The sequence below is a fragment of the Cherax quadricarinatus genome, chromosome 95, assembly GCF_038502225.1.
Source record: "Cherax quadricarinatus isolate ZL_2023a chromosome 95, ASM3850222v1, whole genome shotgun sequence".
In the NCBI taxonomy this organism is placed as follows: Eukaryota; Metazoa; Arthropoda; class Malacostraca; order Decapoda; family Parastacidae; genus Cherax; species Cherax quadricarinatus.
Window position 1 is genome coordinate 4,265,862 of NC_091386.1, and position 18,620 is coordinate 4,284,481.

At 41.8% G+C, this 18,620-nt stretch overlaps 1 protein-coding gene across 1 annotated transcript in view; it reads right to left on the reverse strand.

The window, feature by feature from the left end:
• The window catches only part of LOC128703869 (transmembrane protein 177), a 78,710-nt gene extending 63,628 nt beyond the window's left edge, over nt 1-15,082 (reverse strand). Inside the window, exons 1-4 of the mRNA XM_070104891.1 lie at nt 14,991-15,082; nt 9,900-10,041; nt 8,432-8,660; nt 4,028-4,495 (exon numbers count right to left, since the gene is read on the reverse strand). Of these exons, the coding sequence (XP_069960992.1) occupies nt 4,028-4,495; nt 8,432-8,660; nt 9,900-10,041; nt 14,991-14,997 (846 nt within the window). The 5' untranslated portion in view covers nt 14,998-15,082. The remainder of the gene's footprint in view (nt 1-4,027; nt 4,496-8,431; nt 8,661-9,899; nt 10,042-14,990) is intronic.
• Nucleotides 15,083-18,620: the final 3,538 nt, after the last annotated feature.

An 18,620-nucleotide genomic window follows, 5' to 3' on the forward strand; every position in this document is an offset into this window, starting at 1 on the left:
CTTGGTATATATGACTTTAAGAAGCATTCTCAACATATATGCCTCCAAGAACTATTTCTGGGTATAAATGCCTCTGAGAACTGTTTTTGTCATATATACCTCCAAGAGCCATTCTCAGTATACATGCCCCCAGAACATTCTCAGCATATATACCTCCAAGAGCTGTTCTCGTCATATATACCTCCCTCAGGAAGTGTTCACTGCTTCACTATCTCCAGACACTGGAATCGGAGTGTCTTCTTTAACCTTCTTGTACTCCTCGAGCTGTGTCTTCATGTAGTCCCGTCGCAGGGTGAACGGCAGGTGTTTGGTCCGCACTAGCACCTGCCAACACACGAAACACTTTATATCACTTGTGTTTCAAATGCTGGCCAAGTGTTCTTGATCCAAGGAATTGGAGCTATTGTCATTACTCTTTTATAAATATATCCGACATTACACAAATAACCCGCACATAAAAGAGAGGAGCTTACGACGACATTTCGGTCCGACTTGGACCACTGACTTTGTCAATGGTCCAAGTCGGACCGAAACATCGTCGTAAGCTTCTCTCTTTTATGTGCGGGTTATTTGTGTATCGTTCCAGTCACGGTATTGTGCCTTTTTGTTATTTATATCAGACATTTACTATCTGTATTTGGTATACGAATGTGTCTCGACTTACAATGGGGGTTATGTTCCAATGAACCCAAAGTAAGTTGAAAATACCCTAAGTCAAATATGAATACACCTACCATCCGACTTACGACCTTCTCGACTTACGACCACTCGACTTACGACCACTCGACTTACGACCTGCTCGACTTACGACCACTCGACTTACAACCGTGTTTTTTATGCCAAATTTCTGGGAAATAAACAACTATTTGTGTTGTCCACAGTGTTTATCCTAAACCTTATTGTATAAAATACAGTACTAACAACATAAAAAGTAAAGTAAAACATGAAATACCAAAATAAAACAATAAAATAAAGTCATTACAAAAATGTTTTGTTGATATTCAGTAGCAAAGTTCGACTTACGACCAGTTTCTTGGAAATGAACTCGGTCGTAAGTCGGATGGTACGTGTACATGTATATGGTAAATGAATAAATAAATTTGCCACTGAATAATAAACAAATAATTACTGTAAATACTAGTACTGTATTGACAAGTAAATAAATGAATATAAATTTATCCTGTCAATAAATGTGCATAGCTAATGCACCATCGTAAAGTCAAAATATCGTAAGTCAAGCCATCGTAAAGTCAAAATATCGTAAGTCAAGCCATCGTAAAGTCAAAATATCGTAAGTCAAGCCATCGTAAAGTCAAAATATCGTAAGTCAAGCCATCGTAAAAGTCAAAATATCGTAAGTCAAGCCATCGTAAAATCAAAATATTGTAAGTCGAGCCATCGTAAAACCGAAATATCGTAAGTCACACAATCATAAAATCGAAATATCGTAAGTTAAACCACTCTAAAGTCAAAACATCATAAATCAAACTATCATAAACCAAGGAACATTATCTATAGAAGAAGGTCACTACATAGCAGTAAACTAGCATAAAGATAATGCACATAAAACCAGGGTGATCTACACATCAGTTCCCTAACTTACAAATGTATGAGGTGCGATGATGCAACTTACAAATATTTAAAATATAGTGAACCCTCGACATAACAGACTAACAGCAGATGTTCGTTATGTCAGTATCTTAAAAAAAATAGTAATAAAAAGCAGTAAAGTAGTGTACTGTATACCTAATATAGAACCGTACATAGTTTACATTTGTTTTTTTTTTTGACAAGTTGGCCGTCTCCCACCGAGGCAGGGTGACCCAAAAAGAAAGAAAATCCCCAAAAAGAAAATACAGTGGCCCCTTGAATTTAGTAGTGCCTTTTCTGTATGCAAAACTATTTTTGTTCTCTATAAAATGTATGTTTTGTTAATATTTCCCATAGGAAATAATGTAAATCCAATTAAACCATTCCAGACACCCAAAAATATTAACAAACAATACATTTTATAGATAATAAAAATGGTTTTGCATACAGAAACGGCACGACTAAATTCGAGGGTCCACTGTACTTTCATCATCATTCAACACTTTCACCACACTCACACATTATCACTGTTTTTGCAGAGGTGCTCAGAACACAACAGTTTAGAAGCATATACGTATAAAGGTACACAACATATCCCTCTAAACTGCTAATATCCCGAGCCCCTCCTTTATACATTTATGGCAGTTTGGGGGGATATGTTGTGTATCTTTATATGTGTATGCTTCTAAACTGTTGTATTCTGAGGACCTCTGCAAAAACAGTGATAATGTGTGAGTGTGGTGAAAGTGTTGAATGATGATGAAAGTATTTTCTTTTTGGGGATTTTCTTTCTTTTTTGGGTCACCCTGCCTCGGTGGGAGACGGCCGACTTGTTGAAAAAAAAAAAAAAAAAAAAAAACAGTGAAAAGCAGTTAGAGCAATTTATCCAGTGAATTTTGTCCATAATTTTAAGTCAGCTATACTGAGGTCCGATTTATCCAGAGTCTACTGTATAATTATTTTATAAATGTCAACCTGTTTTCAAAAGAACATACAGCACAGGACTTGAGTCCTGGAAGAGGGAAGTACAGTGGACCCCCGGTTAACGATATTTTTTCACTCCAGAAGTATGTTCAGGTGCCAGTACTGACCGAATTTGTTCCCATAAGGAATATTGTGAAGTAGATTAGTCCATTTCAGACCTCCAAACATACACGTACAAACGCTCTTACATAAATACACTTACATAATTGGTCGCATTCGGAGGTAATCGTTATGCGGGGGTCCACTGTACAATGCCTGTGCTCTAGAGGAGGAGTTTGGGATATTTGCTGTTAAGATTGACCTCCAAATTGTCGTATCTGAGCACCTCTGGTAAGACAGTGATAGTGTGTATGATGGTTATTATTTTATGGGCCACCCTTCCTCATTGGGAAACAGCCAGTTTGTTGAAAGTTACTCAGTACTCTTCTTCTACTTTCAACAAAATGGTCATATCCCACCAAGGCAGGGTGGCCCAAAAAGAAAAATGAAAGTTTCCCTTTTTAAATTTAGTAATGTATACACATGAGAAGGGGTTGCTAGCCCCTTGTTCCTGGCATGTTAGTCGCCTCTTACGACACACATGGCTTACGGAGGAAGAATTTTGTTCCACTTTCCCATGGAGATAGGAGGAAATAAACAAGAACAAGATCTAGCAAGAAAATAGAAGAAAACCCAGAGGGGTGTGTATATATGTTTGTACATGTATGTGTAGTGTGACCAAAGTGTAAGTAGAAGTAGTAAGACTTCTACTTACACATCGACTCAAGGCTGAGGGATTGGTTACCTCAATCACCTCCTGTTCTTCACTGTTCTCCTTTGTATGGACTGATGAAGCCACTGTGGGGTGAAACGTTTCCTCAGTAAAGATACCCAAGTGTTGCACATGTGTCTAATTTATCAACGTGTCGGTTCTTTGAACCATTCATCTACATTCCTGTCTGACACAGCAACATCTTGGGATCTTAATACAGGGAATTCTTCACTTGCCTAAGCCTTGGGCACAACCTACTTCCACACTGAACAAATGTGACACCACCTACGACTGCTGCACCTCTCCTGCCTACAGTATATAAGCTACTTCTTCACACATATGCTGCATTCTTTTCAAGATTGATGGACTGACCACATCAGCTCAAGGCTGAGGGACTGATTACCTCAATCTCCTCCTGTTCTTCACCGCTCTCCTTTGTATGGTCTGATGAAGCCACTGTGGCGTGAAACATTTCCACATTAAAGCTACCCAAGTGTTGCACGTGTCTAAATTATCAACTTGTCGGTTCTCTGAACCATTCATCTACAATCAATTAATTATTGCCCGAGTCATAAGATAGTCCTAAGTTTGACCAAAATGCTCTACACACTAGGAGGCTCTCTGCATGCACACCTAAATGTCATCCACCTGTGTACAAACACTGCATCATGCTGAAATAATCTTTAATCTATAATTACTCACCTGATCATTGCCGTACACGGTGTAAACCTTTTCTCCGTCGCTTCCCATGAGTGCTCGTAGAGCGACGTTTCTCTGCAGAACTTTCTCGTAGTACTCCAACCCTCCAACAGCGTACTTGTTGCTAATGCTAGCTACGGCCTTATCAGCATTGATCTCATACTCGACTGTAGACATGTCTTTACATAACGTCCAGAAGACAAGCCCAAACATGGAGACTAACCCATACCAGACCAGTCTTAGAGACCGAGGTCTGGCATACAAGTTTAACTTAGCATTGACTGTGGAGCTTACAGAGTACACAAAGCCCACTACCACTGCAGACACTGCACCCAGCAGAAAAGGCTGAGCAGTAGACAGACTCGTAATCTCCCGAGCAATGGCGAATTTTTTTGCATCATCACTGAGACTGAGCGACTGCTTGAGCGAGATTCCCTCAGAGGTGCTCCAGGGAACTGGGTTGTTGTTGACCTGTCAAAGGCAAACGTGGGTGAGCGTCTCGATATGACCCTCTAAGGGAAGTACCTACATGCTGGTGAGAGGCCCTTGATGCAAGAAATTATAGCTATTCTCCCCTTTTTTGAGTCAAACCAGATTGCCTCTTATTTTCTGAGGTGTTAGTTTACTGGTGTGGGTGGCATCCTGGGGGACAAAATTAACCTAAGTTGTGGGAAATGTTCTACATAACCAGACACTTTCTATATAGTATGTCATTGATGTCAGCTATGGCCTGTATAAGTTGCATCATGTACGTGTAGAAATAATAATTATTATTATTATTATAACCTTAATGAATTTAATGCTTCCCAAATAATACATAATAATACAGTGTGTGCACTCTGAAGGAGGGATGTTAATGTTACAGTTTTATAACTGTAGTGTAAGCATGCCTCTGGCAAGACAGTGATGGAGTGAATGATGATGAAAGTTTTTCTTTTTCGGACCACCCTGCCTTGGTGGACCACCCTGCCTTGGTGGACCACCCTGCTTTGGTGGACCACCCTGCCTTGGTGGACCACCCTGCCTTGGTGGACCACCCTGCCTTGGTGGACCACCCTGCCTTGGTGGACCACCCTGCCTTGGTGGACCACCCTGCCTTGGTGGACCACCCTGCCTTGGTGGACCACCCTGCCTTGGTGGACCACCCTGCCTTGGTGGACCACCCTGCCTTGGTGGACCACCCTGCCTTGGTGGACCACCCAGCCTTGGTGGACCACCCTGCCTTGGTGGACCACCCTGCCTTGGTGGGAGACGGCCTATGTGTTAATAAAAAAAATAATGTAATAAAGTTGGTAGAATTACCGACAATATGTAAAGTAAAAGGACACAAGTGCAACTAATGTGACATTTATTGTGTCAACGTTTCGCTCTCCAGGAGCTTTATCAAGCCATTACAAACAATACATGGACACAGAGGGTATATAAAGGCTCAGAGTGAGGTGCAATACTAGTGAGGTACCATTTCGATGTTCACTAGTGGTAGTAGTAGTAGTAGTGGTAGTGACAAAAGTAATACAATATGGTAGAGCAATTAATTCGTACATGAGTAAAAGGATATAAAAGCTATTACTTGGGTAACATAGAAATAGGTTGGACAAATATAGACTGGAATGAGGCAGCTTGTTTCAGTGTTCACTCTCTGTGCTTTGTGTAGTATAACAGGAGAGACTATGTGATGGCAGGGTTTACTGTTTTCAGGAGGATTCTTGCTAAGACTTCGGAGATGGTGAAGCTGCCGTTGTTTTGTTTAATTGTATTCGAAACAGCGATTAGTGCTGATTCGAGGCACTTGCGTCTGCGGAAATTAGTTTCTTTGATCACTAATTGTGTCTCTCTGAATTTCATGAGATGATTGGTGGAATTTCGGTGTTGTACACAGGTGTTGTTCAAGTTATCATTCCTACATGCGTAAATGTGTTCATTGAGGCGGGTGTCGAGGTTTCTGGCTGTTTCACCTACGTAAATCTTGTCACAGCCTCCACAGGGTATAGTGTAAACTCCTGCATTGACTGGTTCATGGTGCTTGGATTTTGTCCTGGTTATATATATAACCTGTCCTATATATATAACCTGGTTATATATATAACCAGGACAAAATCCAAGCACCACGAACCAGTCAATGCAGGAGTTTACACTATACCCTGTGGAGGCTGTGACAAGATTTACGTAGGTGAAACAGCCAGAAACCTCGACACCCGCCTCAATGAACACATTTACGCATGTAGGAATGATAACTTGAACAACGCCTGTGTACAACACCGAAATTCCACCAATCATCTCATGAAATTCAGAGACACACAATTAGTGATCAAAGAAACTAATTTCCGCAGACGCAAGTGCCTCGAATCAGCACTGATCGCTGTTTCGAATACAATTAAACAAAACAACGGCAGCTTCACCATCTCCGAAGTCTTAGCAAGAATCCTCCTGAAAACAGTAAACCCTGCCATCACATAGTCTCTCCTGTTATACTACACAAAGCACAGAGAGTGAACACTGAAACAAGCTGCCTCATTCCAGTCTATATTTGTCCAACCTATTTTATGTTACCCAAGTAATAGCTTTTATATCCTTTTACTCATGTACGAATTAATTGCTCTACCATATTGTATTACTTTTGTCACTACCACTACTACTGCTACTACTACTACCACTAGTGAACATCGAAATGGTACCTCACTAGTATTACACCTCACTCTGAGCCTTTATATACCCTCTGTGTCCATGTATTGTTTGTAATGGCTTGATAAAGCTCCTGGAGAGCGAAACATTGCCACAATAAATGTCACATTAGTTGCACTTGTGTCCTTTTACTTTACAAAAAAAATAATAAAGTAAAACATTGATTATAGCTTAACTTTCTTGCAGATTGCTTAACTATCTACTAAACTCACTGACTGCTGTTTCTAAACTATGGTAAACCACTGATTTAACAAGCTAACAGAGGAGTCATAAAACTATAACATGACTGCAAACAAAACATGAAATGGGTGGTGTTGGAACCCATGGCCTGCAGTTTCAGGACTCACTGCCATGGGTTCAAACTCCACCTGTTCCATGGCTAGTTGGTTTACCTGGAGTTTACCTGGAGAGAGTTCCAGGGGTCAACGCCCCCGCGGCCCGGTCTGTGAAGATAAGATTCTGTTCAGATTTTTAACCCCAGAGGGTTAGTCACCCAGGATAACCCAAGAAAGGCAGTGCATCATCAAGGACTGACTGTCTTATTTCCATTGTGGTTCTCAATCTTGTCCTCCAGGATGCGACCCACACCAGTCGACTAAATCCAGGTACATATTTGTTAGGTGAACAGGAAAACAGACGTAAGGAAACACGCCTAATGTTTCCACCCCTCCCGGGAATTAAACCAGGACCCTCAGTGTGTGATGCGATAGCTTTGCCACCCAGGCCACAGGTAATAGCTGGGGATGTGATTATTTTGCCATGATGGTAACAATAAGACACAATCCTGTAACCATCGTACTCTGTGTTATGGAATCAACCGACCCAACGAATTTTGTCGAATATTTCTTAACCCTTGAACTGTCCACACGTAGATATACGTTGACGTGCGGCAGGCCCTGAACGTAGATCTACATTTTTTTACATGCTTTAAAATGGGGAAAATCAAGGTCGGAGCTCTACGCATGTGAACGTAGATCTATGTTTGGACAGTTTAAGGGTTGAGTATGTTGAATCAAAACCCGTTGAACTAAATATTTATTAAACTTCCTTCTCACACTGATTGTGATCTGTGGTAGTAACGCTGAGACAACAATGTACACTGGCACTGAGTTGCCTGTCTTCAATGCACAAAAATCTAAATACGCTCAGGTACACCTACACACGTCATACCACACTCATACTGGAGTACACAGCACCAGTTTGGAACCCACACCTGGTCAAACACATCAAGAAATTAGAGAAAGTGCAAAGGTTTGCAACAAGGTTGGTTCCAGACCTAAGGGGAATGTCCTAAGAAGAAAGGTTAAGGGAAATCAGTCTGACGACACTGGAGGACAGGAGGGTCAGGGGAGACATGATTACGGCATACAAAATACTACGTGGAATAGACAAGGTGGACAGAGACAGGATGTTCCAGAGAGGGGACACAGAAACAAGGGGTCACAATTGGAAGCTGAAGACTCAGATTGAGTCAAAGGGATGTTAGGAAGTATTTCTTCAGCCACAGAGTTGTTAGGTAATGGAACAGTCTGGCGAGCGATGTAGTGGAGGCAGGAACCATACATAGTTTTAAGACGAGGTACGATAAAGCTCATGGAGAAGGGAGAGGGAGGACCCAGTAGCGGTCAGTGAAGAGGTGGGGCCAGGAGTTGAGTCTCGACCCCTGCAACCACAATTAGGTGAGTACTCTCACAAATTATGAACATGATCCCATAGTGTACTTACAGTTACGTTGGTTTGGACAAACTCATCGACTGTGCGATAATTAAAATTGACCGGGACACCTAGAATCCCCCCGGTCATCAGCATCGTAGTGCCCGCATGGAAAGGTTCAAAACCATAACACATGTAGGTTGACACAAGCTTTCGCTCTGACTTGGAGATACCCAGATCGTCCATGACCTCACTGACCAGTGAGGTAACGCGATCAGACACAGGCACTTCAAACCCCTTCCTGAAAAGACAGAGAATTAGGCTATGTTGCAGTACACTTATTGCATGTGGTATCACAGTGTACAGTTCAGAATGAATCAAACATAACTTCACTGGACAAAACCTTTGATACATTTTGAGTGTTACTACTCTCGGAGCCCAGCCATGGGCCAGGAAAGGTCACAAGTCCATATACTTAGGACATATTTATTGTATACATTTCAGTCTTGTGACCTTAGGCACTCCAGCTGAAGTGCCCAAGGTCCCAGGATCAAAACGTATACAATATATACAGTGGTCCCTCGTTTTTTGTAGTTAATCCGTTCCTGGAGTTGCTACTATCATCAAAATCTATGATTTGCGAATCAATTTTCCCCATAAGAAATAATGTAAATACAATTAATCCATTCCTGACACCCAGAAGTATTAAAACAAAAAATGTTTTAACATGAAATATACATGTAGTACATAAACAATACAATGGGAAATGATGAACGAAACATTAACATCATAACACTTACTTTTATTGGAGATTTTTCTTAGTGTATGGGAGACTGGAGGAGGAGAGAGAGTGGATTGTTTATAGTTTGGAAGGGGAATCCCCTTCCATCAACACCTCAGGTACCATTTGCTTTTCTGGGGTTGCTTCTCTTCTCTGTTTCTTAATGCCACTAGGACCACCTTGAGAGTCACTGGAGTCCTGTCTCACAAAATAACTGTGGAGAGAGCTCTGTTTCTGGCGTCTCTTTAACACTTCCCTAAAATGGCCCAAGACTTTGTCACTGTACATATATCTCACCTTCTTTACCACAGGCTTGGCACTAAGAGCTTTCTTTGGAGCCATGGTAGCTTATTTAGTAATTGCAAGCACTAAAATGAGTGGAATATTATGAAATATTTCGTAGGAGCATGTGAGGGGACCTTCACTCACTGGTAAACAATGCCAGAGTGGCTTGGTAGGGAGGCCGCCCCGGCTCACACCGTGCGTATGCTTCCCGGACGAACTACTATTCCCGAGTCAACCTATGAAAAGTGAGTCCATGTTTATACGAAAATACCCCTATGATTGGCGAAATTTACGATTGCCGAGAACTACGAAAAGTGAGGGACCACTGTATTTAAACCACACATTGTAAGCTTTGCAAGGAAATCAACATTTTCATTTCATTTCACAATATTTTCAACTTATGATGGGTTTGTCGGAAGTAACGCCACTGTAAGTCGTGGAGCACCTGTATAAACAAGACTAGTGGTGACCTACCTGTATAACTGAGTGACTTCTCTGTACCTCCGAAGAAAGTATGTGTTCGGGAGGTAGTAGATGAGGAAGCTGCTGGTCGCTCCCGCCAGGGTCAGCACTCGGAACACCCTGCGACCAGAGCGACTTACCGTCCATGGGGTCGCTGAAATAACATTACAGCAAAGTCCTCGACTTACAAGCACATCGTGTACAACATTCATAATACAGAAAGACTTCAACTTAAGAACATATTAGTGACCTCCTGAACTGTGTATAATAATGATATTAAGTTGAGAACTTTACTATACTCAAATCTGCATGTGAATTAAACGATAAATTTGATAAAACTGAACATATATGTTTTCCAAAACTATTTACATCATAAGTGAAGAATACAACAAATTTAAAGAGAAATTTACATAATGTACAAATAAAATACACCTACCATCCGACTTACGACCGAGTTCGGTTCCAAGAAACTGGCCGTAAGTCGAACTTTACTACTGAATATCAACAAAACATTTTTGTAATGACTTTATTTTATTGTTTTATTTTGGTATTTCATGTTTTACTTTACTTTTTATGCTGTTAGTTTACCTGGAGTTTACCTGGAGAGAGTTCCGGGGGTCAACGCCCCCGCGGCCCGGTCTGAGACCAGGCCTCCTGGTGGATCAGAGCCTGATCAACCAGGCTGTTGCTGCTGGCTGCACGCAAACCAACATACGAGCCACAGCCCGGCTGATCCGGAACTGACTTTAGGTGCTTGTCCAGTGCCAGCTTGAAGACTGCCAGGGGTCTGTTGGTAATCCCCCTTATGTGTGTTGGGAGGCAGTTGAACAGTCTCGGGCCCCTGACACTTATTGTATGGTCTCTTAACGTGCTAGTGACACCCCTGCTTTTCATTGGGGGGATGGTGCATCGTCTGCCAAGTCTTTTGCTTTCGTAATGAGTGATTTTCGTGTGCAAGTTCGGTACTAGTCCCTCTAGGATTTTCCAGGTGTATATAATCATGTATCTCTCCCTCCTGCGTTCCAGGGAATACAGGTTTAGGAACCTCAAGCGCTCCCAATAATTGAGGTGTTTTATCTCCGTTATGAGCGCCGTGAAGGTTCTCTGTACATTTTCTAGGTCGGCAATTTCACCTGCCTTGAAAAGTGCTGTTAGTGTGCAGCAATATTCCAGCCTAGATAGAACAAGTGACCTGAAGAGTGTCATCATGGGCTTGGCCTCCCTAGTTTTGAAGGTTCTCATTATCCATCCTGTCATTTTTCTAGCAGATGCGATTGATACAATGTTATGGTCCTTGAAGGTGAGATCCTCCGACATGATCACTCCCAGGTCTTTGACGTTGGTGTTTCGCTCTATTTTGTGGCCAGAATTTGTTTTGTACTCTGATGAAGATTTAACTTCCTCATGTTTACCATATCTGAGTAATTGAAATTTCTCATCGTTGAACTTCATATTGTTTTCTGCAGCCCACTGAAAGATTTGGTTGATGTCTGCCTGGAGCTTTGCAGTGTCTGCAATGGAAGACACTGTCATGCAGATTCGGGTGTCATCTGCAAAGGAAGACACGGTGCTGTGGCTGACATCCTTGTCTATGTCGGATATAAGGATGAGGAACAAGATGGGAGCGAGTACTGTGCCTTGTGGAACAGAGCTTTTCACCGTAGCTGCCTCGGACTTTACTCTGTTGACGACTACTCTCTGTGTTCTGTTAGTGAGGAAATTATAGATCCATCGACCGACTTTTCCTGTTATTCCTTTAGCACGCATTTTGTGCGCTATTACGCCATGGTCACACTTGTCGAAGGCTTTTGCAAAGTCTGTATATATTACATCTGCATTCTTTTTGTCTTCTAGTGCATTTAGGACCTTGTCGTAGTGGTCCAATAGTTGAGACAGACAGGAGCGACCTGTTCTAAACCCATGTTGCCCTGGGTTGTGTAACTGATGGGTTTCTAGATGCGTGGTGATCTTGCTTCTTAGGACCCTTTCAAAGATTTTTATGATATGGGATGTTAGTGCTATCGGTCTGTAGTTCTTTGCTGTTGCTTTACTGCCCCCTTTGTGGAGTGGGGCTATGTCTGTTGTTTTTAGTAACTGTGGGACGACCCCCGTGTCCATGCTCCCTCTCCATAGGATGGAAAAGGCTCGTGATAGGGGCTTCTTGCAGTTCTTGATGAACACAGAGTTCCATGAGTCTGGCCCTGGGGCAGAAATTTGGCATAAAAAACATGGTCGTAAGTCGAGTGGTCGTAAGTCGAGCAGGTCGTAAGTTGGATGGTAGGTGTATACAGTAGAACCCGCATTTCCACTGATTCAGTATCCACGGTGTTAGTTATCCACAGTTTACTATGGACCAAAAAATACCTCTTACTTTTGCATAACAACGGCCTAAAAGTGCAACAGTAGAGAAGGTGCATAATTTATCAATTAAACTTTATAATAAGTATGTATAGGGATTATACATAGAGTTTACTACTATCCACAGTTTCGGTATCCATGGCAGGTCCTTGGAACATATCCTCCGTGGATATGGGGGTCCTACTGTATATGTATACACAAATAATCCGCACATAGGAGAGCTTACGGTGATGTTTTGGTCCGACTTGGACCATTTACAAAGTCACACTAACATAAAAGGGCGAGGGAAGCCAGTATATAAGCGAGGGTGGACAGGGACGGTCCCGTCCCTGTCCCACTACCCTATATATTGGCTATATAGGCTGAAGAGTTTCTAGTTAAGTAAGTTTATTTAGGTACGGGTACACATAAATACAGTTACATTAATTATCATACGTAGCAGCATGTGTGTAGATACCTAACATAACCCAAGAAAATCAAAGTGACTTAGTATTTCCACTGATGTCATTGGCTCGTTTCCACTAGGGTCCTCGTTCCTGATGTTAATGTTACGGATGAGACTGATATCATCAGAGTGTTAAGACGGGTCCCCAATCTTTTCCACGTCCTGCACCCATAGCAACCGAATGCAGTACTGCGGGTGATTTTAATCCTGCACATAAAATGTAAATATAAACTGAGCAATTAGAAAAATTTTTGATAAAATAAAGGGAATTGTGTTTTCATTAAGACTCTCTGTCGCACCTTCCGAAATGCTTTTTTTGGGTTATCCGGTCGTCTACACATATGCTGCTATGTATAACTTGTCTAACTGTATTTATGTGTACCTGTACTTGAATAAACGTACTTATTTACATCTCACACCCCAGGCTGGGAATTCCTGGTTTAACGTGTGCTGAACTGTAATCACAAAACCGAAACAATACCTCCATTTCATCGCTAAAAAACCTCAGATACAGTAACCTTGATTTCCAAAAAGGCTATGTTCGAAGCATCATTTCACTGGCCATCTCAATGCACCGCTCCCCAGTAACACCTCGACGTTACATCACTGACTACAGTGAAGTCTCGACTTACAAAAATGTTGAGAAACTTCTGTATTGCGTAGATTATTATTATACCATTATTGAGTATATCATTATTATACGCAATACAGGTCCCAAACGTGTTCGTAAGTTGAAGATTTCCTGTATTATGAATATTATACATTAATACAGTGGATCCCAGACTTACAATCAGCTCCCAGCTCGAACAATTACGTAAGTGTATTTTTGTAAGTGATTTTGTAAGTGTATTTTTGTAAGTGCTTTTGTAAGTGTATTTTTGTAAGTGCTTTTGTAAGTGTATTTTTGTAAATGCTTTTGTAAGTGTATTTTTGTAAGTGCTTTTGTAAGTGTATTTTTGGGGGTCTGAAACAGATTAATCTAATTTACAATATTCCTTATGGGAACAAATTCGTTCGGTAACGGCACCCGAACAACCTTCTGGAACGAATTAATACCGCAAGTCGGGGGTCCACTGTATTATATATTAATACCTCCTGTATTAAGGACTTCTTATGCAGTTAATATCAGTAGGAATACAGAACTAAGCCTCCTGGAGATGGAAATCTCTAGCTCTGGGTCTTTCACACTCTTGTGCGTCATCAGGAGCTGTGCAATGTTGCAAGACCAGCAACGGACAGGAGGGGAAATTTTCCGTTGTTGGTCTTGCAACATTGCACAGCTCCTGACGGCGCAGTGTGAAAGACCCAGAGCTAGAGATTTCCATCCCCATATCTTAGTTCTGTAAAAAATACCTGTCTATAATTGTATTACATAAGTAGGAATGTGCCGAAGTATCGGAATTAGTGGTATCGGTAACGGCCTAAAACTGACCGTTGGTACTGCAATCAGTCGGTATCGGCCAATTCTGATGGCATCGGAACTGCTTAAAATTGAGTACAGGTATCGGAATTAATGGGTATCGGCTAATTTTTATGTTGTTAATATCGGCTGTAATTAGGTATCGGAATATCGGCCAATTGTGATGGTGTCAGAATAACTTAAAACTAAGTACAGGTATCGGAATTAATGGGTATCGACTAATTTTTATGGTATCAATATCCGCTAAAATTATGGATAGGTATCGGAATTAACATCGGCCAATTCTGGTGGCGTCAGAATTGCGTAAAACCCAGTGTGGGTATCGGAATTAACGGGTATCGGTTAATTTTCATAAGCATCAATATCGGCTAAAATCAAGTATCGGAATCGATATCAGACAATTATGACGCTATCGTTATCGGACTCGGTCCGACTCCTGGTATCGGCTCATCACAGCAAAAAAAATTAAAAAAAAAAAATGGAAGTGTTTATATATATAAAAAAAAAATATATATATATATAAATTCTGGAAGACACGAACTATCGTATACTTAAGGGAGCGCTAAACCTGTAGGGGGGCCCTTACAGCGCCGCCCCCGGGATGGACGGGAGGCGTTTAGGTTTGATCCAAGGAAAGAGAGAGATTATTATTATTATAATCAAAAAGAAGCGCTAAGCCACAAGGACTATACAGCTGGAAAGAGAGAGAGAGCAGATCACATCTCTCGGATCAAGAGCCTCTCCCCCCCTCGGGTCATCATGGAAAAAAAAAAACCTCGTTATAAAGGTCATATAAAGCCACAATTTTACAATTTTCCAGCGAGAATAACAGCATAAAGGCCCCTCTAAAGCGACCACTTATATATAACGTCAAATTTACCTGCCATTATGGACACGGAACCAAAAAAATTGATGATTTTTGGGAGTGTTTTGACCAGCTGGACAACACCACATCCAGCACAGTCTGCCACTTCACCGCTATTTTGAAAGCCTTGTAAATAAACTTTTATTTTGATTTCTGCATAAAACTCATTTTTGTCATCGTCTTTGAGACACGAGTTATCAAATAATAATAAATTTTGAGCGAGTTTTGACCATAATAATGAATGATGGTGATGATCCAATACAATCTATTACTTCCTCGCTACTTTGAAATTAACAAATATTTTGATTTTTAGGCAAAACTTAATTCTTCTTTTCAATTCTCAATTGTCTCAGAAATGCAGATGTGTTATGGACACACATTTATACTATATTAAGTAAATATAACTCGGAATAACCCATTAAAATCAAATATTTTCCTCTGCAAAACAGTTTGACACTTCTCCGCTATTTCTAAAGTCAAATAAACTTTTATTTTGACTTTAGTAATAAAAATATGAATTAATTCTAAGACACAGAGGTGTTATGGACACACATACAAGGCACAATATATAAATTTAACCCAGAATAACCCATTAAAATCAAATATTTCTGTCTACAGCAGCACAGTTTGACACTTCTCCGCTACTTCAAAAGTTATATAAACCTGTTTTTATTTCATACATAAATATTTTTAATATTTTTGGGACACAGAGGTGTTATAGAAACTACAAAAACACTACAAAACACTACAAAAATACTAGATACGAGAGGGTGCGGTCAAGTTAGTCAAGACTTGACTTGGGACCAGGAGCTACGGCTCACCCCTCCATTATCCTCTGTACCTATGTCCCAACTACTGGACCACTATAACATGGTCTTGGATACACTGGACCACTATAACATGGTCTTGGATACACTGGACCACTATAACATGGTCTTGGATACACTGGACCACTATAACATGGTCTTGGATACAATGGACCACTATAATATGGTCTTGGAGACACTGGACCACTATAACATGGTCTTGGGCACACTGGACCACTATAACATGGTCTTGGGCACACTGGACCACTATAACATGGTCTTGTGCACACTGGACCACTATAATATGGTCTTGGATATACTGGACCACTATAACATGGTCTTGGGCACACTGGACCACTATAACATGGTCTTGGGCACACTGGACCACTATAACATGGTCTTGGGCACACTGGACCACTATAATATGGTCTTGGATACACTGGACCACTATAATATGGTCTTGGAGACACTGGACCACTATAACATGGTCTTGGGCACACTGGACCACTATAACATGGTCTTGGATACACTGGACCACTATAACATGGTCTTGTGCACTCTGGACCACTATAACATGGTCTTGGATACACTGGACCACTATAACATGGTCTTGTGCACACTGGACCACTATTACCTGGAGTTTACCTGGAGAGAGTTTCGGGGGTCAACGCCCCCGCGGCCCGGTCTGTGACCAGGCCTCCTGGTGGATCAGCGCCTGATCAACCAGGCTGTTGCTGCTGGCTGCACGCAAACCAACGTACGAGCCACAGCCCGGCTGATCAGGAACTGACTTTAGGTGCTTGTCCAGTGCCAGCTTGAAGACTGCCAGGGGTCTGTTGGTAATCCCCCTTATGTGTGCTGGGAGGCAGTTGAACAGTCTCGGGCCCCTGACACTTATTGTATGGTCTCTTAACGTGCTAGTGACACCCCTGCTTTTCATTGGGGGGATGGTGCATCGTCTGCCAAGTCTTTTGCTTTCGTAGTGAGTGATTTTCGTGTGCAAGTTCGGTACTAGTCCCTCTAGGATTTTCCAGGTGTATATAATCATGTATCTCTCCCTCCTGCGTTCCAGGGAATACAGGTTTAGAAACCTCAAGCGCTCCCAGTAATTGAGGTGTTTTATCTCCGTTATGCGCGCCGTGAAAGTTCTCTGTACATTTTCTAGGTCGGCAATTTCACCTGCCTTGAAAGGTGCTGTTAGAGTGCAGCAATATTCCAGCCTAGATAGAACAAGTGACCTGAAGAGTGTCATCATGGGCTTGGCCTCCCTAGTTTTGAAGGTTCTCATTATCCATCCTGTCATTTTTCTAGCTGATGCGATTGATACAATGTTATGGTCCTTGAAGGTGAGATCCTCCGACATGATCACTCCCAGGTCTTTGACGTTGGTGTTTCGCTCTATTTCGTGGCCAGAATTTGTTTTGTACTCTGATGAAGATTTAATTTCCTCATGTTTACCATATCTGAGTAATTGAAATTTCTCATCGTTGAACTTCATATTGTTTTCTGCAGCCCACTGAAAGATTTGGTTGATGTCCGCCTGGAGCCTTGCAGTGTCTGCAATGGAAGACACTGTCATGCAGATTCGGGTGTCATCTGCAAAGGAAGACACGGTGCTGTGGCTGACATCCTTGTCTATGTCGGATATGAGGATGAGGAACAAGATGGGAGCGAGTACTGTGCCTTGTGGAACAGAGCTTTTCACCGTAGCTGCCTCGGACTTTACTCTGTTGACGACTACTCTCTGTGTTCTGTTAGTGAGGAAATTATAGATCCATCGACCGACTTTTCCTGTTATTCCTTTAGCACGCATTTTGTGCGCTATTACGCCATGGTCACACTTGTCGAAGGTTTTTGCAAAGTCTGTATATATTACATCTGCATTCTTTTTGTCTTCTAGTGCATTTAGGACCTTGTCGTAGTGATCCAGTAGCTGAGACAGACAGGAGCGACCTGTTCTAAACCCATGTTGCCCTGGGTTGTGTAACTGATGGGTTTCTAGATGGGTGGTGATCTTGCTTCTTAGGACCCTTTCAAAGATTTTTATGATATGGGATGTTAGTGCTATTGGTCTGTAGTTCTTTGCTGTTGCTTTACTGCCCCCTTTGTGGAGTGGGGCTATGTCTGTTGTTTTTAGTAACTGAGGGACGACCCCCGTGTCCATGCTCCCTCTCCATAGGATGGAAAAGGCTCGTGATAGGGGCTTCTTGCAGTTCTTGATGAACACGGAGTTCCATGAGTCTGGCCCTGGGGCAGAGTGCATGGGCATGTCATTTATCGCCTGTTCGAAGTCATTTGGCGTCAGGATAACATCGGATAGGCTTGTGTTAATCAAATTTTGTGGCTCTCTCATAAAAAATTAATTTTGATCTTCGACTCTCAGTCTGGTTAGCGGCTTGCTAAAAACTGAGTCATATTGGGACTTGAGTAGCTCACTCATTTCCTTGTTGTCATCTGTGTAGGACCCATCTTGTTTAAGTAGGGGCCCAATACTGGACGTTGTTCTCGACTTTGATTTGGCATAGAAGAAATACTTTGGGTTTCTTTCGACTTCATTTATGGCTTTTAGTTCTTCCCGGATACACTGGATACACTGGACCACTATAACATGGTCTTGGATGCACTGGACCACTATAACATGGTCTTGTGCACACTGGACCACTATAACATGGTCTTGGATGCAATGGACCACTATAACATGGTCTTGAATACACTGGACCACTGTAACATGGTCTTGGATACACTGGACCACTATAACATGGTCTTGGATGCACTGGACCACTATAACATGGTCTTGTGTACACTGGACCACTATAACATGGTCTTGTGCACACTGGAC